Consider the following 22,972-nt stretch of genomic DNA (forward strand, 5'->3'; position numbering starts at 1 on the left):
GCAAATTCCTTGTGTAAAAATGCCAAAGCATCAGTCACAGCCACAGATTTATGATTTATGAGTTGAACAGTAGTAGCTGCTAACCGGATAAATGGGAACATTTGATAAGTATGAGCACTGACAAAAAAAAAAAAAGCTAAAACTGAGACACAAGCTAGATATTAATATATAGGCTTGCATTCAGAGGATAATTTGCAACTAAAGAATGAAGGTTGAAGGTTATATGTGACAAGTGGACAATGCTGTCAGTGTAGGTGGACCTACTAACAGTGTCAAGACATTTTAAAATGAGTGAAAACAGCATATTAGCTAGACGTTTTTTCTTATGTGCTTTGGGGGATTCTCAAGGGTTCACTGAGTTAAATTTGAGGCTTTTTAACACCTTTTCAATAACACACAGAATGCAATCTTTAACCATTTTTACATTCATACCAGCAAAAGTATAAAAGTATGACATGGCCTACAATTATTTATTATTGTATCACAGTATATTTGAGCAGTATATAACAATAATTCTCAATAATATAATTAATCAAATTAATACAACCAGATTAACAGCTTCCTGCAGTGCAATCCACTGTCACACCAATCTCATTCATAGTTTAAAGATATAGAATGTCTCTCGTCATCCCAAAAAAATAAAAAATAAAAAAAATAAAAATTAATGTAATTAATGTAATTAATGTTACTGTCTATAACAGGAAGGAGAAAATAATTAAGAATTTTGTAAATGAAAATTAAGACTTTTTAATATCCTCTAAGGCCTTTTGTTGAGGGAACTGAATTCAATGCTTTTTAAGACTTTTCAAGACCTGCAGATGCTCTGTTTTTACGTGTTCCTAATATACCTAAATGGCATATAAAATCAAATAGATAAACCTCAACATGATGACACATGTTGAAAAATAATAAAGTAAAAGATGTTAGATTAAAGAAGTTGCTATGATGGACAATTTTTGCAACCAAGTGGTGTGATGAAGTGCTTACAAGCTGCTATTCATGGGGCCTCCCATTCACAGCGCACACAGAGTGTCCCCCCACCACGACACTCCATTTGCTAAAACAAGACACTGTGGTGATATTTACCCTGACCGCCATCTCCTCGTAGAAATTCATCTTCATGATAAAATATGCCGCCTGTGAACACAAAGGAAAAGATGGCGTTACATCTTGTCTCCCAGCCCTCTGATCTGTCCACAGCAGGCGTCAAAGATAAAGAGCTCTTTATACATAATACATTGCACAGAGGCAGCACAGATAGGGCCACTGTAGAGGGGAGGGAGGAGGGAAGGAGGCAAAAAAGGAGAGAGGGAAAGCATGAGCGACAAGAGGAACAAGAGAAAAAGTCAGGGGGTATGGAGGGAGAGAGAGAGAGTGATTAGGGGGACTTTGTATCAAGGGGAGGACGGTACTCTCTTAATACACCAACACAGACAAGGGCCAAGAAAATCTATGGTAGTCAAGCAGTGAGCTAATGGAGATGTATGACGGCCAAACGCTCTCCTCTGGATTTCATAATCAATGACAGCACTGCCAGAAGAGACTAACAAAAGGCCAGAGAATATTCAGCGGCGCACTCGACGAGCCGTCACACACCAAACATGCCGGCCGACCACTGGGGGCACATTTCAGGAGCAAACTGGAGAGTCGGCCATAAAAGGGATTCATATCTCAACACGTCTTTTTTAATAACGACAGGGAAGAGAGGGAGGAGAGGAAGGGGTAAGAAGACAAAGACTTGAAAGGAGCTTGTAAATTCAGCTTGATGTTTTGAGATGAGGCTTTGTGCCAGTCACATTACACATGATAAGGTCCACAAGAGTGAGAGAGAAAAAGCCAGAAAAGAGAAGGGAAGAGAGAGAGAGAAAGAGGAGGGGAGGAATAGAATCTCTCAGGGCTAATTCAAAATAGTACACTGTGGCAATTGTGAGTGATTCAAATTAGTGCTCGTCTGTTTCCAAATGAGACCAAACAGCCTCTTTTTAGCCCATATGTGTGTTGTGACACATCCTTCATCGTTTATTTCAACACCCCTCACCCCCGTCCCCCACACCCCCTTTCCATTTCTTGAACGCCTCCCAAACGGCGGCTGGCAGTTATGCTTTAGCAAACAGTCAATTTACAGGCATGATAAATAGCTTGTTGTGATACGTTTACAAAACTCAATCCAGGGGAAAATTATACGTGAGAGCGCTGGGTATTGGATCCGGTATCAACAATCTGTTCAATTAAGAAGCAGTTGGAGGCAATATGCCGAAAATGGGGCCTTGTTTTACTAAAGCACACACATATATACACACACACACACACACACACACACACACACACACACAAACTCCTCTACTCTTTCCTTCTCTCTATTCCTCTCCACACTCTTTCTATATGCATCCCAGGAGTTGCTATATAGATGGAATTCCTTATCATATTGCATCATATTTCCTAAGTGCTAATTTCCCAATGTGTAATGAGTGAATTATATTTCTTAAGGTCAGACGCAGGGACTTAGGCATATAGCAATTGAATTCTAATGCATGCTATCATAACATAATCAATATATCTATAGCCGTTCCAGCTTCTGGCTTACCTTCACCATTTGTCTGAAACGCGCCCTTGCTGTGAAGCCCCGCCATATCTTCTGTATAATGACTGCCTTCTTGTGCAGATGGCTGTAATAAAGTCATATTGGAGAGAGGATTGGATGAGGTTGGTTTTTTTTTTTTGGTTTTTTTGTAATTGAAATGAGGGAAAACACTGAAAAAAGGTATTCATATACACATGGATGGAAATGCAATTGTGGATCTATTTGTTAGTTTATGTTCTGCAATTATCTAATTCAGTACAAAAACTCTAAAAAGCAAGAATTTTCTTGGGGTTTAGGGTTAGGATTAGATAAAAACCTAACTGTGGTAACCTAACATGGTAAAAACACTAAAAGAAAAGGGAAATTCATTACTGTATGAAATATATACAAGTTAATTTAACAGAAAGTCACTAAAATCCCTATTGCTATAATCGACTGTGACCTCTTTTTTGGAAAATAATAAAGAAAATTGTGATTTTGTTTTGTGCTTCAAATGTTGGTTCAAAGGTTGTAAAGGACTTCAGTTAAAAGGTCAGCTGACAAACACACACTCTCACAAAGACACTCACACACAGAACATTGCTGTTCCTCCAGGCTTTTCCATCATGTCCGATGAGCCTTTCACCTCCTTTAGTCAGTGGCACATATTTGTATTCATCTTCAAACATACTCTAAATGCAAGTCCACTGCGATTCTCTGCCTCCAATGAGGCCATCAATTTCCAAAAGGCCATTTATATGCCCAGAAAATCAATGCTTATAGTGGGGATAGCACAACCCCAGAGTTGCACTTAGGCAGCTAAAATTGTTGCTAATTATCCACTTAACGCATTGATCAATTAACTAAAGTAATCTGAATTAACCTACTGTCTGGAAGTTTGTCTGCTGACCCTGCAGAATGGCGCTGGGGTCACAGCATACGAACAGGCACAGAGATAGAGACATTCATTTCTCTCTGTGTGAAAGGAGCACCGAGTACAAGTGACATTTATTCCTCAAGGCCATTTGCAAAGCTCTAGAAGTGGGATAATTATGGGAGTGAGCTAGTATCAGGGTTTCCCTTGAAATTAACTCTTAAGAGTCCTGCCTGAATGTTTTTCCACCCCTGAAGGAAAAAGCAAACCTCAAACTGGTACATAAAATATTAAGGCTTGTATTCTTTCTTTGCCTGTGGCATATGAAGGAGAACCAAAAGTCTCTTTTTCTGGTTTACAGATTCAAATTGAACACACACACACACACACACACCCGTAATACCTGAGGTAAGCCCGCACCTTGCAGGCTCTGAACCAGCTCTGAATCTGGGTAGCGGCCTGGTTGTCCCCCTCTCTGTTCTCTTCAGCGAGACTGAGGCACACACACACACATTGTATTAATAATGGACTGTAGCTACATTATCTCACTGGTGTTGCCTTTTAACGTAATGCATGAAATAGTATTTATAGGTCTATTTGTACTTGCAAAAGTACACAGCCCGGCTTTGCTGTGAGTGCTATGTCTTGTTTGCTTGTTTCATTACTTTAGTTATGGCACCCCTGGGATTGCAGTAACGTTAATTACATGTTACATTTTAAACCGAAATTATAGACCAGTGGCATCAACTGTAGCACAGTTTCTGCTCAAACTTCACAGAAATATACCTGTATGTTGTCTTCATCAACACAAGCGTTTAGTGAGAACCAACGGCTGCTTGCTAGTAGCGTTACGTAGCGTTAAGTTATAAGAGATAGAACAAACATGTCATGCTAACTGTCAGATAGCTAACGTTAAGTTAGCTAAAATCATGGATCCATGGGTAAATTAGTGAAAGCATAACGCTAGCATTAGCTGACATTTCTATTATCGTTTGGCAGTCATTCAGCTAATGGTTAGCAAAGGTCACAATGGTCCTTCACACCTGTATAATACATACCTGTTTCTGTAGAAATGTTCCTTTTGGAAGTCCTCAACTTCACTTCTTAATTTCAGTAACTCCGCCATGTCAGGCATAAGTTTACTGTTGTCTTGGCAACACAGCTGTTACTGGAGATGCGTTCACAACATGTAGGAAGTAGGAATTCCCCACAAGACAAACAGCTGAAAAGGAGGCTATATAGTACCAAACAACACTCTAAAAATATCTACCTTCTGGTGATGTACGGGAAGTCTCTGTTGATATGATCTGTGATGTCAAAGGCATATGTTTATAGCTTCTATTACCAATCAGCATGTAATGATGATTTGCAAAATCAGCCTCAGTTTATTTGTTTCTTTTAATTTATTTAAACATTGACTAGTATTTTATTCGGGACCTTCTGGTATGTAGCTGTCCATTCATCTGTAGAATCACACTGAAGCACCTCTCTTTTACCCTTCAGACTTCTCTTTCTTTCTCCTACATCTCTCACATGTTTTAAAGAGAGCAACAAATCTACCACCAATTTAATCTGATGTGTTTAAAAGTTTTTAACAAATTGGGTCAGCATATATTGTACATTTTAACTAAAATACTTAGAAAAAGCCTTATTTACTAGTCTCCATAATGCATTTTAAACACCAACACTAATACATAACAAAAAATACACCATCTTGTTTATCCTCTTTATTCTTCCTCCATGTCTTTCACCACCTTTTCCAGCTCTGTTCACTATCTACTATACTGAAGCAGTAATGCAGTGTAAATAATATAAGAAAGGGAGAAAAAAAATCCCAGAAAAATGCCTGCTCTGTGGATGCAGATTGTGCATCTGAGTATTGATCTGCCAGTGCCAGCCTCACCTCTTGCATCCATCCCTCCATCCATTTCCCTCCTTTCCTGACGTTATCACCCATCATCATACAGTTATCAGTTTATTTCTCCCCTCTCTTCCTTCCGTATTTCCCCTCCTCTTCACACTTCTATTCCTCTTCAACCATATTCACCTGTCAAAATGATCACATCAGCGGGGAGGGGGGGGTGTTTGTGTGTGCACAGTATCTGTGCAAGGAAAGATATCTGTCTGGCCAACGGTCAGAGGAAAAGACTGTCTGTATTATAGATTACTCCTTAGAGACAGGCAAACCACAAATAGTGCAAGTGAATGAGTGTGTGTGTGTGTGTGTGTGTCTGTCTCCATGCTCTTTCATGTCTGTGTACCGGCATGCCTGCTTGTTTGAGTATATTTTTCTGTCTCTCTGTCTTTCTTTCAGGCCAATTTGCTGTCTTAGGGCCACCACAGTTGTGAAGAGCGGTAGGCAGATGTCCTAGGTAGAGTTATGGCTAGAGGGGCGAACCCATGGTGGCTCAGCCCATCCATCGAGGGGCGGCGGGAGGGCGGCCACCCTGGTAATTACCAGAGAAATGTTGTTGTGACAAGACAGTATGAACACCGCATGTGAGTGAGAGAGAAAGAGAAAGATTTTTAGGGAAGTGTTGTTTTTGACAAGACAGTAAGGATGGCTAGAAGCCATTTGTCCTGCCTCAACACTGATTAGGTGTCACCAGGTGTGTATCTGGGTGAGAGAGTGAAACAAAAAGGAGAGTGAGTGCACTTCATGGAAAGACACGCTGTTTACACACTGTCTAATGACCCAGTTCTAGACCCAACCAGACCATCATCATCTCATCCTTCTCTTGTAATACATTTTTTCATCAAGTTCCTCCCCTCTCATCTTTTCTTTGCATATTTCTTCTTCTGTCCTTTTATCTGCTGGTTTTCTGCTCTCTGCATCCTCTGTCCGCCTTCAGTCAAAACATTTTTGTTGTTCAATGTGAAGTGAGCCAATAATTATCCAGTGTTACCCGTATATTCCCTCTCTCTCTCCCTCTCTGTGTCTCACGCTCTATCTCTCCATACGGGGCATGTCATTTAACATGCCTCCAGTCACCTCTCACAGTCAGGAAGCTCATCCAACCAGTCATTCTCCATGCCCATTGTTCCTAAATGAGGGCCATATGCGCTGTGGCCAGCACTGGTCATAAACACACACACACGCTACATGGTGATACCAGTGTCTGTGTTTGAATGTATGCGTGTGAGACTGTCACACATTGCTCTGCACTGTGCGTGTGTATGAATCGTTATTGTGTGGGTGTCAGTGTATGAGTGATTATATGTGAGTGTCTGTGTATGTGGGCCTGTCGGTGTGCGTCTGTCTGTGCATGTGTGTTCCTACAGCCACAGTAGGGTGCAGAGGATGGAATGTGTGTTTCTCGGCAGGGCCAGTTCGGCCATTATTATTAAACATCTGTCCGCAGCACATTAATTCCCCCACTCTGATGCATCCCTCTCTGCCCAGGGATCACTTAATTGAAATCCATAATGACTCTTTCTTCTCTTCTCTCCCACACTGAGAAAAGTGAAGCTGGCAAATATATTTTACACAAAAAGGGAGGTTTTTATCAAATCATTCTATCAGCTATTGCCATTATCTTTTAATAGCCTGATACACCTTTAAGGTACAGTAACAGACAACATCTTAGTTATGTGTAAAACAAAACATATTACAGTGACTATTATTCCTGAAACCTTCCTCTAATAAATAAAATTACTGTGTTTAATAGTGCACTTTTGTCAATATATTTGTCCCAAGGATTTACATGGCAAATTATATCTATATGTTTTGTTTTAGATTTCTTTGTCTAAGACAGTTTTAAATAAAATAAAGAATAAATATGTAGCTGACAAAAGATTCATGATGACATTTTCTATAACAATTAGATAAAATCCCAGCAAAAAAAAAAAAAAACGTTCAAAAAAAAAATGTTCAACTCAGATGTATGATGGGAAGTTTCTGAGCCCTCCTTTTTTGTAGTTTGCTTTCTGGTGAGACGATATTTGTCTCTCTAAAATGAGTTTAGTATCTAATAAACTACAGACACTGTTTCCATCCAGGTTTTACTGTATCTTCCTTATAGGATAATTCAGACTATTTTTTTTAACATAGGTTTCATATTCACAGTTTTATTATTATTAAAATTAAAAATATGTTTGCTTACTTCACTTGTAATGCATAGTAATGCATTCCCATCACACACACAACTCTGACCTGATGCCATTTGTATGACATTAAAATGTTTGTTAAGATATGGAGCTGGCCCTCAAACCAAAAGTTCACCTAAGGCTTGTAAAGGCCTGAAGCTGGTCGTGGTCTTCTTAGTAAACCTATGGAAATTACTCCCTCATATTTTCTGCCTGAGGCTGCTGTTACTTTTTACAGTGGCAATGCTTTTAAACCAATTTGAAGCCATCTCTTTTTCCCTCTCCATCCCATCCCCTCCCTTCCACCTTTCCTCATTCCACATCCTAATATCCTACTAATGGATAAAAACTATGATTGTGCCGGTAGAGGAGAAATATCATACCTTTATTAGCTCACCTATTCCCACAGAGAGAGACAGAGAGAGAGAGGAAGAGAGAGAGAGAGAAGTAATGAATTGAGCATTGTGTAAAATAGTTTAATGCAGGGGTGGTTCATCATTATTTGTGGCGGATTGCATGCAGACAGGGGTGATCCATTAGTGTGGTCGTTTCCATCTGTGTATGCATGTCTCAGTGTGTGTATGCATGTGTGTGTGTGTGTGTGTGTGTGTCACCCAGAAGGACATTCGCTGCTGCCGGCCCCACTGTCACAATGAGAGATTCATCACCACACACACACACACACTCTCTCTCTCTCTCTCTCTCTGTTTCTGTGTCTCACACACACACACACACACACACACACACACACAGGCTACAGTACACATGTGGCATTATTGTTCCATCATTACTCCTCTCATTCTTCTTTTCAACAATTTGTCATTTCGTTGTCTGTGTTGACAGACAAACACATGCACACACACAGTTTCATATGACAGTATGTTTTCTGTAAAGGCCAGAATTAAAAACATGGAATTAAATTTGAAAAAAATAAATGTAGTGATGCCAAATTTATCAAATTAAATCATAACAATCCAAAACTTATACTGCAATTTGGTTGCAACTAAACTCAGTGTGGAAATTTTCCAGACATCTATTGACCCATTGATACAATTTCAGTGATATCATTTCTAAAAAGGTCAAACTAATCCAGTAAGAGTTATTCAAATAATTTTTAAGGAAATGAACAAGACTTGTTTTAAAGAAAAGATTGCAATTAGCAGAGTGTAGCTCAAATTCAAGTCTAATTTAAAAACTCCCCATCCGCTGTTTTTTAGAAATTGTCCAATATTCTCTCCCTGATTACAACTTTGCTTTTGGCATCTGCTCTTCAATGGTGCAGAATTTTCTTCCCACATCTACCCTCACAAATTGTGTGATCCTTTGCCATCTCTTCCCACAGTCAAACTTTAGAGGTCTCCTCCTGTTTTTTGTATAATCCTCCCTCAAGTGTATATGCAACATTGCGAAAAGTGCACCTCAGTCCTGACATACATGGTTGACTCAAGACAAACAGCGCTTCTCAGCTGTTGTGCAAGTTTGTTAAATAACATGTAGGTCTACAGGTGCACGATGCACCAGAAACAAGGCACAGAAACAAAGGCTTAGTGAATGTGGTTGCAAGAGTTTGTCTCTCTTAATTGGAAGCAATTTATATGTTTTTATTTCATTTTATTATTATTTTGGTATATTCACCACACTTTTTAAAGAAACAAGGGACAAGAAGAACAGAACAGCAATCAAACAGGAGAAGAAGAGAATAAAGATTAGGGGAGACATTTTTAGCTGCATGATTGCCACATCTGTTGGTCATTCCTTTACATCCACACCCACAATCATATTCTCCTTTCAAAATAAAACCCTTAGTAGTTTAATGGAATGTAGATTTTTTTTCCAGGAACTCAATTTTGGAGACAGAAAATAAATCATCCAGTCTGTACTCTGATCATGGCAGGGTGTAGGCACGCATCTGAGGATTCTCCCTCCTCTCCCTCTCTGTAGCACTTCACCACTTACACTTCACTTGCTCTTTTCATCTGGCCGTACCCATTTGTTATTACGCTCATCTCTTTCTCTCTTTTTCTGATTCGTGTCTGTCTTTTGCTTGCTCTGGTCTGTCTGGTTTGCATCGCTTACTAGCTTTATCTTTGTCTGCCTGAGCTTTTGAGCTTTTTGCACAAGACTGTCTCTCTCTGTCTCTCATTCACTCTGTTTCTTTGACATTAACCTCTTTCTCTGTCTGTTTGAGTTTCTTTCTTTCTCTTCTCCTGCAGCTAATTCTTAATCTTCATAAATAGACATGCTTCACTCACCTTTCACTTAAAGCACAAATGACTATCTTACATTCCTGGAGCATAACATTGCGCACATCTCCAAAGCACCTACTTGTTTTGTCTTCAACAATGACGTCCAGAAGACACTCTGTTGCTTCTGTGTGAAGTAGAACAAACCTTTAGAGTGCCTATGTGAGTGTATATGTCCTGCCACCACTGGAGCTAGTCTATTTCTCTTTGCTTCCAGCTAATTGGTTGGACCGTGAGAGAGACAGGCTGGAGAGGTGGCCAGACCTGAGAGTGAGTGTGTGAGCGTGTGTGTGTGTGTGTCAGATGTCCTCTGGCATGCCTCAGAGAGCTAATCATAACCACACTGCAGAGATTAATGAAGTCAAGAGCAATCAGCCCTGACACACAAACAGGGACACACACATGCACACACACTCACATACATGCACACACACAGGAACGTATAGTGGTTCTGGCTCAGATACACTGAACCTTGTTTAGTTGAGGCAGTGACATGTGGAGTGACTTAATGATTAATTGAATCTCTTCTTGTGCGAACATCTGCACCAACATATGTTGCAATTGTCAAAGTTCCTTTTTGCATGCTCGCTTAGCTTGTGCTCAGCCCCTCCGGAGGATTTTTTTTTTTTTAAACAATCGCATAGCATCAGTGCATGTTATACTGTATGGTGTAGAGGATTTATGTATGGCTACAGTAGACAGTATAATACACTTTAGATGCAATATAAAAGCAGGGCAGATTGACTTCCATGTTTTCTATCATTATACATGTAATGCCTGATAGACCATGGCATGGATGGGACATCAGTGTAGCTTTGTGAACTTCAACACTGGGTTGAACTTCCTGTGTTAACAAACATCATCCCTTTTGAAGCCAACTTGAGCAAGGAACCAGTTTACAGAGCATTTTTGTGTAAAGAAGGAAAGGAGATCTCCAACTTCAGTGCACCAATTGACTTTACGACTGCAGCTCCATGGCAGCCCCTTCTGCCTCCTGTCCCAGATTCATATAAAAACCACTTTCATGATAACTTGCTTCACTAGGATCATCCCAGGGAATGGTGAAAGTATTGTTATTGTTCCCTAGAAGTGAGCAGGACGAAAAAGCTCCCATCCCAGAGTCTGTCACATGTCCAGAGACAAAACATGAAAGAGAAGTTAGGAGTGTGCAGCAGTGGTTCACCAGTGGGACACTTTAACCGTAGTCTGGGGACTGGTTATCACCAAAAATTTGATAATGAGGTATAAACAGCCAATAGCCAGCCAGCCATGTGAACCACCTCACGTCATTTGTAAGTCTGGACCTCAGGCGGGCGGTAATGGCAATGGACTTATCTAGCTGGGGGCGCACCTGCCTTTGGGCCAGGATGTTCCCCAGACATTGAATCTCCCCCCTGCCCAATTACACACTTTTTAGAGGTTGGCCGTGAGTCCTGCCATGGGGACTCCAGGACCGCAGCCACCATCTGCAGATCCTGCTCCCAGTTGTAAGCCACAATGATGACATTAACCACACAGACTGTAGGAAACACCTTGTGGTAAAGTTATTTTTTATATAGACTTTGGTGGCTGCTTCTGTGTCCCACATAGAAGACCATGCAGGCATCTCCATGGGTGCCCAGGAATTAGGTTTCAATCAGATAATATGCCAGTCCATATTCTGCACCCCACCATACTGGCTACCACTATGATAAGGTCCATTGTCTTTTGGCAGTTACAGGACCACAAAGGGAGTTGCGCACCCCAATTTGTTTAAGGTGTACTGACAACTGAAAGTAGCTGTAGACTGTTTTGCCATGGCAGCCTATCCGAACCGAAACTGATACCAAAACCAATGCTATAGCAACTATCCACCCTATGGATGTATAGAGCTTTTTTCTACCTGAATTACTTGTATGACCAGAGAGTGAGAGAGAGAGGGAGAGAAACAAAAGAGAAAAGGAGGGGGCAAAAAGTACATTACATCTCTCTGTTTCAGAGCAGGGGGCTTTCAGCTCCTCATAAAGACCTTGACCTTTGGCTCCTATGGGCCTCTATGTATGATTCACGGGCTGCAGAGGCCCCTGATCCCATTTATCTGTTTGTGGTGTGTGGGTGTAGGTGTGGGTGTGGTGGCTGTATGTGCACATGTGGGACTGAACATAATATGTTTGCTCTTAAGTGTTAATGTGCATGCTCAGGTGCAGCCAGTGTCAGTTGTATGTGTGGCCGTAATGCTTCACATGGCCATAACCTGACAAAGTCCCACACAAAAAGCTCAAAGCAGCTAACTTATCATACTGGACATAAACACCATTAACACTTATAACCCAGCTGTGAGCTGGTACTTGAAAGGTACATGTCTTACATCTAAGGCATAAACCAACATTGATGGAGTTCCTCTGTGCAAAGTAGTGAACACAAATTAAATGAGGGGCTCTGTATTGAAGATGACTTTCTGCTGTGATCTGTGATCTGTGATGGATGCTGAGAACTGAGATGAGTGCAGAGAGATGCATGAAGAGGGATAAACCTAATGAAGTGAATCACCTGCTGTAAAGGAGCAAATAAAAATGTTGAAAATGTTGTAATCCTTGAATTTTGGTTGTGTCATATGAATGATGTCATGTTAATTAAGGATCCTTGCTTGGCAGTTTGATTTTGGATTGTTTTCAGCATTTACAATATGAGACAGTATATGGTGAACTTTAGTGGTCTTTGGCAGTCAGAGAGTGCTTGACTCGGGCTGTTTTTGAATGTGAAGTACTTACTGGTTGCCAGTGACCACTCTATAACACGCATCAACACACTTGAATTTGTGGTTCACTGTGTGTGTCCAAAGAACTTTGACTGCATTTGGCCTTTTGGCCATTACCCCACAGATAGATTTGTTTTCCCACTCCCATTCACAGCTAACTGATTACCATGATTGGACTACTGCTTTAAAATGTTCTCATAAGGCATGTTGTATAAATGCAAAGGTAGTCTACTGGATTGCTCTAAATAAAATAACAAAATCATTGTATATTATACTTATTTCTGTTGTGTTTTGCTGGTAAAATAGGTACTGAAATAATAAGAAACCCGTTTTCCATCAACATTACTTTATTTTACATTTAATTTCATAAGTTATATAACATCATAAGCAACCAGTACCCACAACTTTTACAGTCAATTGCAATCTCTATATATTATTAACTCAAAAAATGTAAAAGTGAACACAATGTAATCTGATTACTGTAATAGAGTTCATATAGTCCACACACTCACCCTGCTCACTCACATACACAAGCCTCATTCATCACAGAACCAATCTAACTTTCAGATCAACAGAAATCAGCTCTGGCCACAGGTGACTGGCCTGGCCAAATAGCCTTTCATTATGTGTGTTTGTGTGTGTGTGTGTGTGTGTGTGTGTGTGTGTGCATGTGTGCGTGCCTGTATGCCACGGCTTATGTCTTTTGTTGTGGATTAGAGGATTTAGAGGTGTCCAATAAACAGATTCATTATCTTAATAACATTATCTTCATTGTCTTACCATGTTTGTCAAAACATTTTATCTTAATGTATTTATTATAAGTACATTTTTATGAAATAAACACAAGAAAAGTGTGACTTTAATACCATAGTAGTCAAGGTAAAGTAAAGTAAATAAATGCAATTGTAAAGGATTAAATGTGACTGAAAAACGTGACTCAAACATACATTGTAAGGAAAGGCAAAGACAGTAGGAATGTAACCAGAACTGAAAAAGGGATGCAAAGTAAATCAAATGAAATGACAATACAGACACAAAGAAAGTTGAAGCTGTAGCTTTAAATAGACAGTGGCAGTAATGGAGACAAAAACAATAACTGAAACACCCCAAGAGACCAAAACAAAGACAGCTAAACCATGAGCTATAGACAGAGCAGAAACCAAGTAGTTGGCACAAAGGCAAACACTGCATCATTTACAGGCATTACCATACCAACTGATAGCAGAGTGAATGTGTAAACTTGATGATGATGATGATGATGGGCTTGTCTCTTCACATGTCAGAGGCAGCAGCAAAGGTCACTGAGCACCAAGGAATTGGGGAGGCTTTTAGTGAGGAGGAAAAACACTAAATACTCCTAATCCCCCGTTTATTTGCCACATGGATGGTTAAAAGCTACTCTCAGCCTCATAAAATTAAAACCAAGTGTGCACCGAACTGTGGAGAAGAGGCATGGATATAGAAAGACAGCAAGAAAGGAAGGGGAGAGGAAAAATGCATAGATGATGAAGAGAGAAAGAAAGAGGGAGGTGGAGAAAGAATGCGAAGAAGAAAGGGGAATTGAGAAGCGGTGATGTGCAGCTCCAAAACATTCTTTAGCAGAATGAGCTGTCACCTGTACCTCCTTTGCTTGGCGATCTATGGTTCACACCAGCTGCTTTTGATGAATACATCCCATCTAAATCATCGAAAGTTCCCCTTTCCTTCTTACCCATAAAATGCAATACACAACACAAATCAGCCCCTTAAACAGTGCAGCCAGATAACAATCGGAAAATAATGCATCTTACCTGGGCCATCCCGATAAATTGTTCCTTATAACACCCTCCCTTAAACCAAAATCAATTCATCCGCCTCCAATTTTTATTAAAATCCCCAGTAATAAATCTTCCCCCCAATGTTTGTTCATCTGTTTTTTGATACATTTATATCACTTTCAGTTCTGCTCCAGTATTTCCCCTGCCTCTACAGCGTAAAATGGGAAAATCTATTTGGGGCCAATAGAATAGTTAAAGGGGTGTTATGGGTGCCTGTTCTTGTGGTGAAAATGGGTGTCAATTTGTGTGTGTGTGTGTGTGTGTGTGTGTGTGTGTGTGTGTGTGTGTGTGTGTGTGTGTGTGTGTGTGTAAATGGAATCGATAAATGTGGCAGTGTGGTGAGTAGATAGCACCCTTCCCCTTGCCTCTCTGATTAACCCACACCACTGAAAACCTGACAGCGATATAACAATATTAGGTGGATGTATGTGTGTGTGTGTAGGCATCTGTAGTCCCTTCGCAACTGCCTTTGTCTTTCCATAAAACCTTCAGGGTACATACAGTACACAGCTGTGTTTACAGGTATGAGTGTGGTTGCTGCTTGTGTGTGTGAGTGCACCGTTGAGCCTCTTTTTCCTGCTTCATATTCACTGTATCAGTGCTCCTAAATATTGCCCAGAAATGACACAAAAAATATAAATAGGTTTGGCAATTTCTTTTCAATCAGATAATGGTTTAAATACAAGGGAACTAAGATCCCACAATTTTAACCATTTCTCCACTCTTTAGTAAGCAGTGAGCACATTCTAAGTTGTGATATCTTGCTGGAAAATGAGTTGTACTTAAAGGGGACATATCATGCTTTTTGAGATTTTCTATTATTTATCTACTGTTATGATGTCGGATATTTATGTTAAACATGGTCAAAGTTCCAAAACTTAAGGGTTAACGTATGTAAAAACGTTCCCTGCAAGTCAAAAGTCAGGGCTTCAACCTGCTCTGAACACTTTGTTTGCATCGCTTTTTTCTACCATGCCGACAAGTTAACATCAGCTTGCCACACATGCCCATAAACAGCCATCCGCTCCATAGCCTTTGTTGCTAAGGTTGTTACTAAGATTTCTCCATGAGTCACATTGGATTTCGGCTCAAAGATGCTGATGTGTTGACTGATGTATTTGAGGATTTTGAGTAAAGAATGAGAAAAAGTAGTGAATTCCTACTACTATTGTTTGTTTAATGGTTTGTTGAGGTAGCCCTCAGAACCAGCGGAAGTCTCTCGTGGGGCAGCTTCTGAGAGCTGGCCAATCAGATCAGAGTGGGCTCCTCGGGAGGGGGGCCTTAAAGAGACAGCAGTTAAAATGGCCTGTTTTAGACAGAGGCCAAACTGAGGGGCTGCATAAATGGTCAGTTTTAGTTAAATCAGTTTTTTGAACTGTCAATCATGCAAAAATATTCCAGTAGAGCCCAAGATTAAAAATACTGACCTGGAAATATGCATAATATGTCCCCTGTAACTCAACCCGACTAATGATCTTTAGCACTCAATTGAAGTATGTCAGATCTTTTCAGGTGACTTCAAGAACCCTTGGCATGGTTCATGTTTGTGATAAGCTTATCATAACTATATATGTTCTACATTTTGTTTAGTTTTTGATGGCTGACTAAACAGAAATATGTAAATTAATACCCCCAAAAGAGTCTAGTGACTTTGCAATAATTTTCCAAAAACATGCTCTACCACTCAGAAAGAAAATATCCATTAATGATTTCCATCTGATTATAAACTGTTGTCAGTATGATGAATCGAATGTTATTTAATGGTATATTTGTTGAAGTTATTATAGCAGTATGATTTTTTTTTTACTTTAGATGTTTAGATATTTTTCAATGAAAATACCCCCACTAATCAGGTGAGCACAGGTTGATACTAATATTGGTAATAATAATAATGAAAGTCTTCTAGTGTTGGTCATCTGGTTGCTCCAAAAATCTTAAGTTATACTGAAGCTGCTTTTAGTATCTAATGGTCCTATGTGCTGAAATACTCCAGATCTCATTTGATGCATTACAATGTTACTATCATTTCAAATTTTAGTTAATTGATTAGCTGATTTAATTGATAATTGGTTAGCACACTTTGTCTACTTGTCTATGTTCATTATGGTTTTAATGTTCTTTGTTTTTCTCTGAAGCACATTGTATTTCCCTGGAATGAAAAATGCCAAATAACTAAAGTTTTGTCTCCTTGCTCACTGTCTAGCTATTTCTACATTTCATCTTTATTTATTTTACCAAGTTCTAATCACAGTCTGTCTGTGTGTGGCAGGGTAATGATGGACGATGTAAGAATTCAGACAGCAGAATACAATAGGAATACAATACAATAAGCCTCATCGCCCAGCATTGTCTCATTTGTTGGGTGATCAATGAACACTTTGCGGAGCACTGGATCAGTCAGTGCAGAGGAATGAAGAGATGTGCTGTGATTTATTCTAGGTGTTAAAAAATAATTTGTTTGGATTGATTAACGTTAATTAATTATGCTAATTGAGCAGAATGAAAACAGATGTTGAAAGTGCCCTCCTACTCATCCCACGGTAAAACTGGTCCTTTAATTACAGATGCTATTGGTCTATCTAAAAATAACTCATAATACATGCAAATATTTGCACTTAGTAAACACAGGGACACGGTCAAACACAGACACATGCACCCAAACCAGAAAACATGCTTACGTGTTCACACTGACACAAACAGACACGAGAACACGACACACAACAAGTTGACAACTAATCTGACATTCTTGGATGAACCTTCCTTGGAGAAGGCCAGTGCAGTCAACAAGTAGTGAGCATGATGACTGCAGACCTGGTTTGACTTTTATTTTTACTCAGAACTTTTGAAGACCACATGATAAGAGTTTATCACTCTCTAATGTGGTGATTGATCTTTCTTCTGGTCCAAATGTCATCTTTATTTTTTTCTGTGACGTTTTCAATGGGATTGTCTTACTTTTCTACAAACAAAAGCTATGAAAACAATGTGTTTCTGCTCCAAGTAACTGTGTCAAGATATTCAAATTGAGATATAACCCTATCAGTATTGTCTTCACCAATGCACCTACTATTTTTACTATACTTGTTTGTCATTGCACCATCCTTTATTATGGATCATAATCATACATCCAAGTCTGTGAACTTGTTTAAAATTTCTAAAGATAGGGAGGCTCACATTTTAGTCCTGAATAGCATCTCCAGATTTGTGTGCAACATGGGATATTTCAATTTAGAGTTAGTTAAAATTACGCTCAAATTTAGATATGTTGCCATGAGTGTTAAAGTTTGAGTTGAAGATCAGAAGAGGAGTTGAAGAAAATGATTATAATCCAATGGGATGTTCCCATCACCATCTTGTTAAAAATGTGTGTGCGGGTGTGTGTTTGTACTGTGATCAAGCAGATTGGGTTGCTATCTTTCTCAACCAAACCCTTTGTGAGTGTGTGTATGTGTGTGTGCATACACATGTGTGTGAGAGTATGTGTAAGTATGTGTGTGCTCAGATGGGGCAAGAGGCTGCGCTGAGCCGCATGGATTTGCTGCTAAAGTTTGAACAGTTTTAAATTAAAATGTATTGCCCATTCTCAATGTATTGATCTCAGGCCCAGCTGTGTCAATACGCCGCCCCGGCTATTTTTCCAATAACTTATAAAGATCTGCCAGCCAGGCATAAATTCATTACATAGCTCTGAGTTTATATTCTCTCTCTTTCTTTCTCCTACCTCTTTTTTCTTCTTTTACTCTTTTCTGTGCCTCTCTCATCCTCCCTCTCTTTTTTATATTTTCTTCACTGTCTTCCTCTTTTTTTTCTCTGCCGTCACAACCTTCCTCAGTTTAACTCAGGAGGCAGTTTTTGCTGCTGTTTCAGGTGTGATGGTTATCGACTCCCTGTAGTCTATGCTGGAATTATGTTGTTGCAAAAAAAGATTCCACCCAACAATTGATGAAGCTCAAGGTGAAAACAAACAATCATTGGTATTTGAGCTATATTCTTTCTTTATTTTTATTTTTTGTAGTATGTAAAGGAATAATGAAGCAAACTTTTCATGAATTTCATGAATAAGTTGAATCCATGATGTTATGTGTGAATCCATGAAAAAATTCCTCAAAAATGATTTTACTTAAATATCTTTCACATTGCAAAAATAATAATTATAAGGTCTATAACCATCATTTCACATGGTAAACACCAATTCAGCTTTTCTCCAACTTTTCTTTCCTCTTGCATCATTTCCTACATCATTCTAATTCAATTTAGAGTGAGAGGTTGTCCCTCCCTCCTGTTTCTTTCTTTCAGTTCTCTTCTCTTCTACTACTCCCTTTTCTCTCCTTTTTCTGCCATTACTCAACTTCTATCATTTCCCATGCCTTTCTTCTTCTCTCCTCTTCTCAACAAGTCCTCCAAATCGAACGGTCCATGCAATCCAGATGCAACATAGAAGCGTTCTCTGATCTGTTGCACCTATTGGTAGCTATCGGCAGGACGAAATCATTTGTCTGTACTTTCAAAAACGGTTACAAGTCATTGTTGAAAAATGAATACATATCATGATGTGACAACACTATAATTAAGGTTCGGTTAGGTTTAGCCACAAAAACTAAACTCAGCTAAATAAAGTACTCATCTACTCGTAAGTTGTCATCATAGGTTTAATAATAAGCATGAGGTTAGGGGACCATCGTGGAAACGAGAAACTTATTGGAAACGAGAAACAAAGAGCGGTCTTTCATGTTTAAGTCCAATGTTTTCTTGTCCCATCCATCCACCCCAATCTCCTCTCTAGATGGACTTTTGTGGCTGTATAACAACGTCACCTGATTTCCTCCATTTCTCCCGTCATAATTACTACGGCCACAAGAAGGCTTTGTCACTTGAACGTAAACGTATGTCACTTTGGGGCATTTGCTGAAATGACCAATTCTGTCGTTTTTCTTGGGAGGAAAGTCTCCCTCTTCTCCCACCTCCTTTTCTCTTCTCCTCTTCTCCCTCCTCCATCCTCTAGTCTTTCCATCTCTCTCCCTAATCTCCCTCCACCTCCTCTCATTGTCAATACCTATCTAATTCCACTTTAGCACCAGTAATTGGCTGATGGATAGAAGCTATGGATTGGCCTCTTCCTGATGACTGCATGACATTTTTCCTCCTCCCCTATAGCTGGTAATACTAATAGAATTCCAAATCCGCGGCACTGGGATCCTGTCATGAGTAGGTCAACCGCTGTGTCAAGGTCCTATTGGAAAGCCAGCATCCAACATCTTAATTTAGACTTAGCCTTTTTTCTCTCTATCTCTCTCTCTGCCTTGCTGGATGATCACTGTCTATTCCCATGTTTATGTTTCTGTAGTTGTAGATGCCTTCTATGCATCTCTGTTATGCTCTGTGTTTGCTGATCTCTGGCTATGTAGATATTTTTGCAAATCATATATATTTTGGACACCTTTAAGGACACAATTTCATCACACTAACTGATGGAGATTGTGTTTGTGTTTAATTGTAACATTAATTGTAACATTTTAAAAGTTTGCATGAAGTTTTCCTGGCAGTTGGATGAAAAGAAAGGATTTGTCTCACTCAGTATCTCATATCCAGGAGACGTGCACAACATTGTGGCTCCCATTCAGCTCAATGTAGACATTAACTTTTGTAATCCATGGTTTTTAAGCTCAGTCATGCTCCAGCTCTTTACACATGTTACCAGTCAATTTTTAAGCTGAGTGTAAAGGCTAAACAGTATATGATGAATAGTCTGACGAGATGACTTGAAACCAGCCAGTCATGCATCTTGCTTTGTTTGTTATGTCACTACTACATTGTCACATCCAGTACTGACTCATTTTCTTTTGCCCTGATGTCTCTTCCTGTTGCAAAATTCTACATCTTTTATTATTTGTGTTTACTGTCCTATTGTGCCACCACATTCGTCCATCAGTTGAACAGTCTTAAGGAGCTGGTAAATTAAAGCATAAGCGCTTGTTGAACAGCTTCGGAAACCCCCTCCCCTCACACCTTTCTCACATCAGAATTTGTGTCCAACAGTTTTTTTAACTTTCCAAAACCAACAATCTGACATTTAACATTTGTGGCAAAGTTCACATGTTGGTAGAACTTGGGTACTACAGTCTTTAGGTTAGCAGGGTTGAAGTCCCCTGTCTAGAATGAAAAAAACATCAAGGTGGGCTGTTTGTTGCTCACTGATGGCGCTACGCAGCTCGTGCAGTGCCTTGTTAGCATTAGCACTGGGGGGAATGTACACTGCCACCACAGTAATGGTGGTGAATTTCCACCAAATTTCAGTGTAAGTCCCTGTAGCTGGATGGCTGTGTCAGGGATGTTGTCATGCAGCCACATTTCCATAAAAATAAGCACGCAGCAATCCCTCATTTCAGACTGGGTGGTTAGTTAGAGTCTTGGGTAGTCCAGTTTGTTGTCCAGAGAGTGAATGTTAGCTAATAGGACCGACAGGAGCGCTGGTCGGCTAGCTTTTAGCCTAGAGCAGACTTCCGCCTTCTCTCGCAACACTTGCAATGCCCCCTCTCCTGGGCAGCTGTGTCAGGCGGCACCATGGTGGTGAGACCTTGTCTGTGTAGTAACTCAAGGCTACGTAGCTCCTCCGCCAGCGCTGTCAATAGTAGTGGGTTGTTGATTTTGTTGGTGGTTTTGTTGCTGTTCCATGAACCCATGTCTAGAAGGGTCTTACAGTCGTAAGTCAGACAGGTATCTTACCTGACATTACAATAAACATTAATACAAAAACTAGCACCATTAGCAGGAGCCAGAGGGGCCGCTGCACCTGTGCACACACCATCTAAGCAGATTACTCACCCCCAGGTTTGTTGAGTTGTATTGACAAATTTTTTGAAAAAACAGCAAAAAAGTGTAAACACTTAAAATAAAAATAAAAATAAAAAAGGAATTTCATATATTCCATTTTCAAGATAAGAATATACACCAAACAAGAAAGTGGGCCCAAAAAATGGACTTACGTTGCCAATTGCTTTGTGGGATTTTTCTTTTATGTAAATAACGCTTTTGTAAAAATCACTGAATTTAAAAAAAAGTCAAGATTATTGCACTTACTGTTACAGAACAGATACTGATATCGCAACATCTAGCAGAGTCGACCTATTGAAAGGATTGTGTGTGTGTGTGTGTGTGTGTGTGTGTGTGAGGCATTTGAATACTCTGACTGATGCTTTTTATTTGATGTTTTGTTGTCTCTTCTGAGTAGCACCCAGCTGGTCTCTTTGTTCAGACATATGTATGTTTATGATCTTGTATGGACTTCTGTGTGTTTGTGCGTACATGTATGTGTGTATACATGTGTGTGCAAGTATGTACTGCTTATGTATGTACAGTACATCAAGACATACAGGCTTCTGGTAGGATAGCTCATTTATTTCTGTTCATAGACTTTAAATTGAATTTCTGATCAATGAGAAGGATATCTCATACCCCCTCGCTGTCTTTCTGTCTCTCTCTTTTGTCTCTCTGGACTATGAACTTCGGTAGCTGCCAACCAATAGAACATCTATCTATCTATCTATCTATCTATCTATCTATCTATCTATCTATCTATCTATCTGTCTATCTATCTATCTACAATTACTATTGTGGATCTGATTGTAATGACATATGTGTGCTTGTGTGTGTGTGTGCGTGCATGTGTGTGTGTGTGTATGTATTATAGTGATGAATTGGGAAAAAGAGGTTGACTAAATCGGGTTGTCATGCTAATTCAGTCACCTGACTGCATAATGCAATGCAGCAGAGAGACGGACTGAACTTGACCCTGTTGAACCTGACCTTGGCCTCCCTCTCTCTCTCTCTATCCCTCTCACATACAATACATGAGTGCAGAGGTCAACAAATTAGGGTAATAAATCTGTTTAGGTGTGTGGAGCTTCTGAGGAATCACTGTGAGTTTCAACACTGCATTTCTGTTAAGGGACAAAACATCTTTCCATCACAAATACCTCACATACAGAACAATTTGATGTAAAGCTCTCATTGGTTCTTCATTAAGTATTTGAACATGTAGTGTTTACACCCGAAATTAACCTAATTATCCTGCACAACAATATTTCCAAATGGATCTATATCTTTTCTTTTATTGTGTTGCTAAAATTCTGTTCACTTCCTTTTTTTGAGCGGCATTTTAACATTTTAAGTCTGTGCAGTTATTAATTACCTTGTTTTTGAAGCACATACTGCCTCCTTGAGCAACATTTTCTATACGAGTAAGTGAGTAAGTTCAATTTGATGAATGGTCTACTGATTTTGTTGACTTAGCATTTTGTTTTGCATGTCTTTAGCTACTCTTCTGGCCGACATGTTAAATAAAGCACATCAATGGGATGCCATTTAGTCATCAGTAATGTCAGTATTTGCTGTGCAGGAATTGATTCTGTTAGCTCACAGAAGAAAAAAACATGCACAATTTGGTGTTGGATTTGGTTGCATGTCTTTACAGGTACTTTTCTGCAGGTTCAAAAGTTTCTGCTGAGATGTTAAATTATTTTTTAATTGGCAGTGCAGCTAGAACATACACTGTATTTTATTGCTTCACACATAATCTCAGGCTCCTATATTGCATACCCAAGATGCTTCGGTGGTTCTTACAGTTTTGGTGTTGGTGTTATATTTTTATGATGATCC

At 39.6% G+C, this 22,972-nt stretch overlaps 1 protein-coding gene across 3 annotated transcripts in view; it reads right to left on the bottom strand.

The window, feature by feature from the left end:
• Positions 1 to 4,634, bottom strand: part of spata17 (spermatogenesis associated 17) — a 40,287-nt gene extending 35,653 nt beyond the window's left edge. The window contains exons 1-4 of one of the 3 annotated variants that reach the window (XR_006402773.1): positions 4,493 to 4,634; positions 3,838 to 3,927; positions 2,585 to 2,666; positions 1,087 to 1,137 (exon numbers count right to left, since the gene is read on the bottom strand). Coding sequence is in view for 2 of the 3 variants with exons in the window: in XM_044345998.1 (XP_044201933.1) it covers positions 1,087 to 1,137; positions 2,585 to 2,666; positions 3,838 to 3,927; positions 4,493 to 4,569 (300 nt within the window). In the remaining variant the exon portion in view is untranslated. Of the gene's footprint in view, positions 1 to 1,086; positions 1,138 to 2,584; positions 2,667 to 3,837; positions 3,928 to 4,220; positions 4,308 to 4,492 lie in introns of those variants that run through there. The other 2 variants (XM_044345998.1, XM_044346011.1) reach the window with 2 other exon arrangements.
• Between the last annotated feature and the right edge of the window lie 18,338 nt (positions 4,635 to 22,972).

The sequence above is a fragment of the Thunnus albacares genome, chromosome 1, assembly GCF_914725855.1.
Source record: "Thunnus albacares chromosome 1, fThuAlb1.1, whole genome shotgun sequence".
In the NCBI taxonomy this organism is placed as follows: Eukaryota; Metazoa; Chordata; class Actinopteri; order Scombriformes; family Scombridae; genus Thunnus; species Thunnus albacares.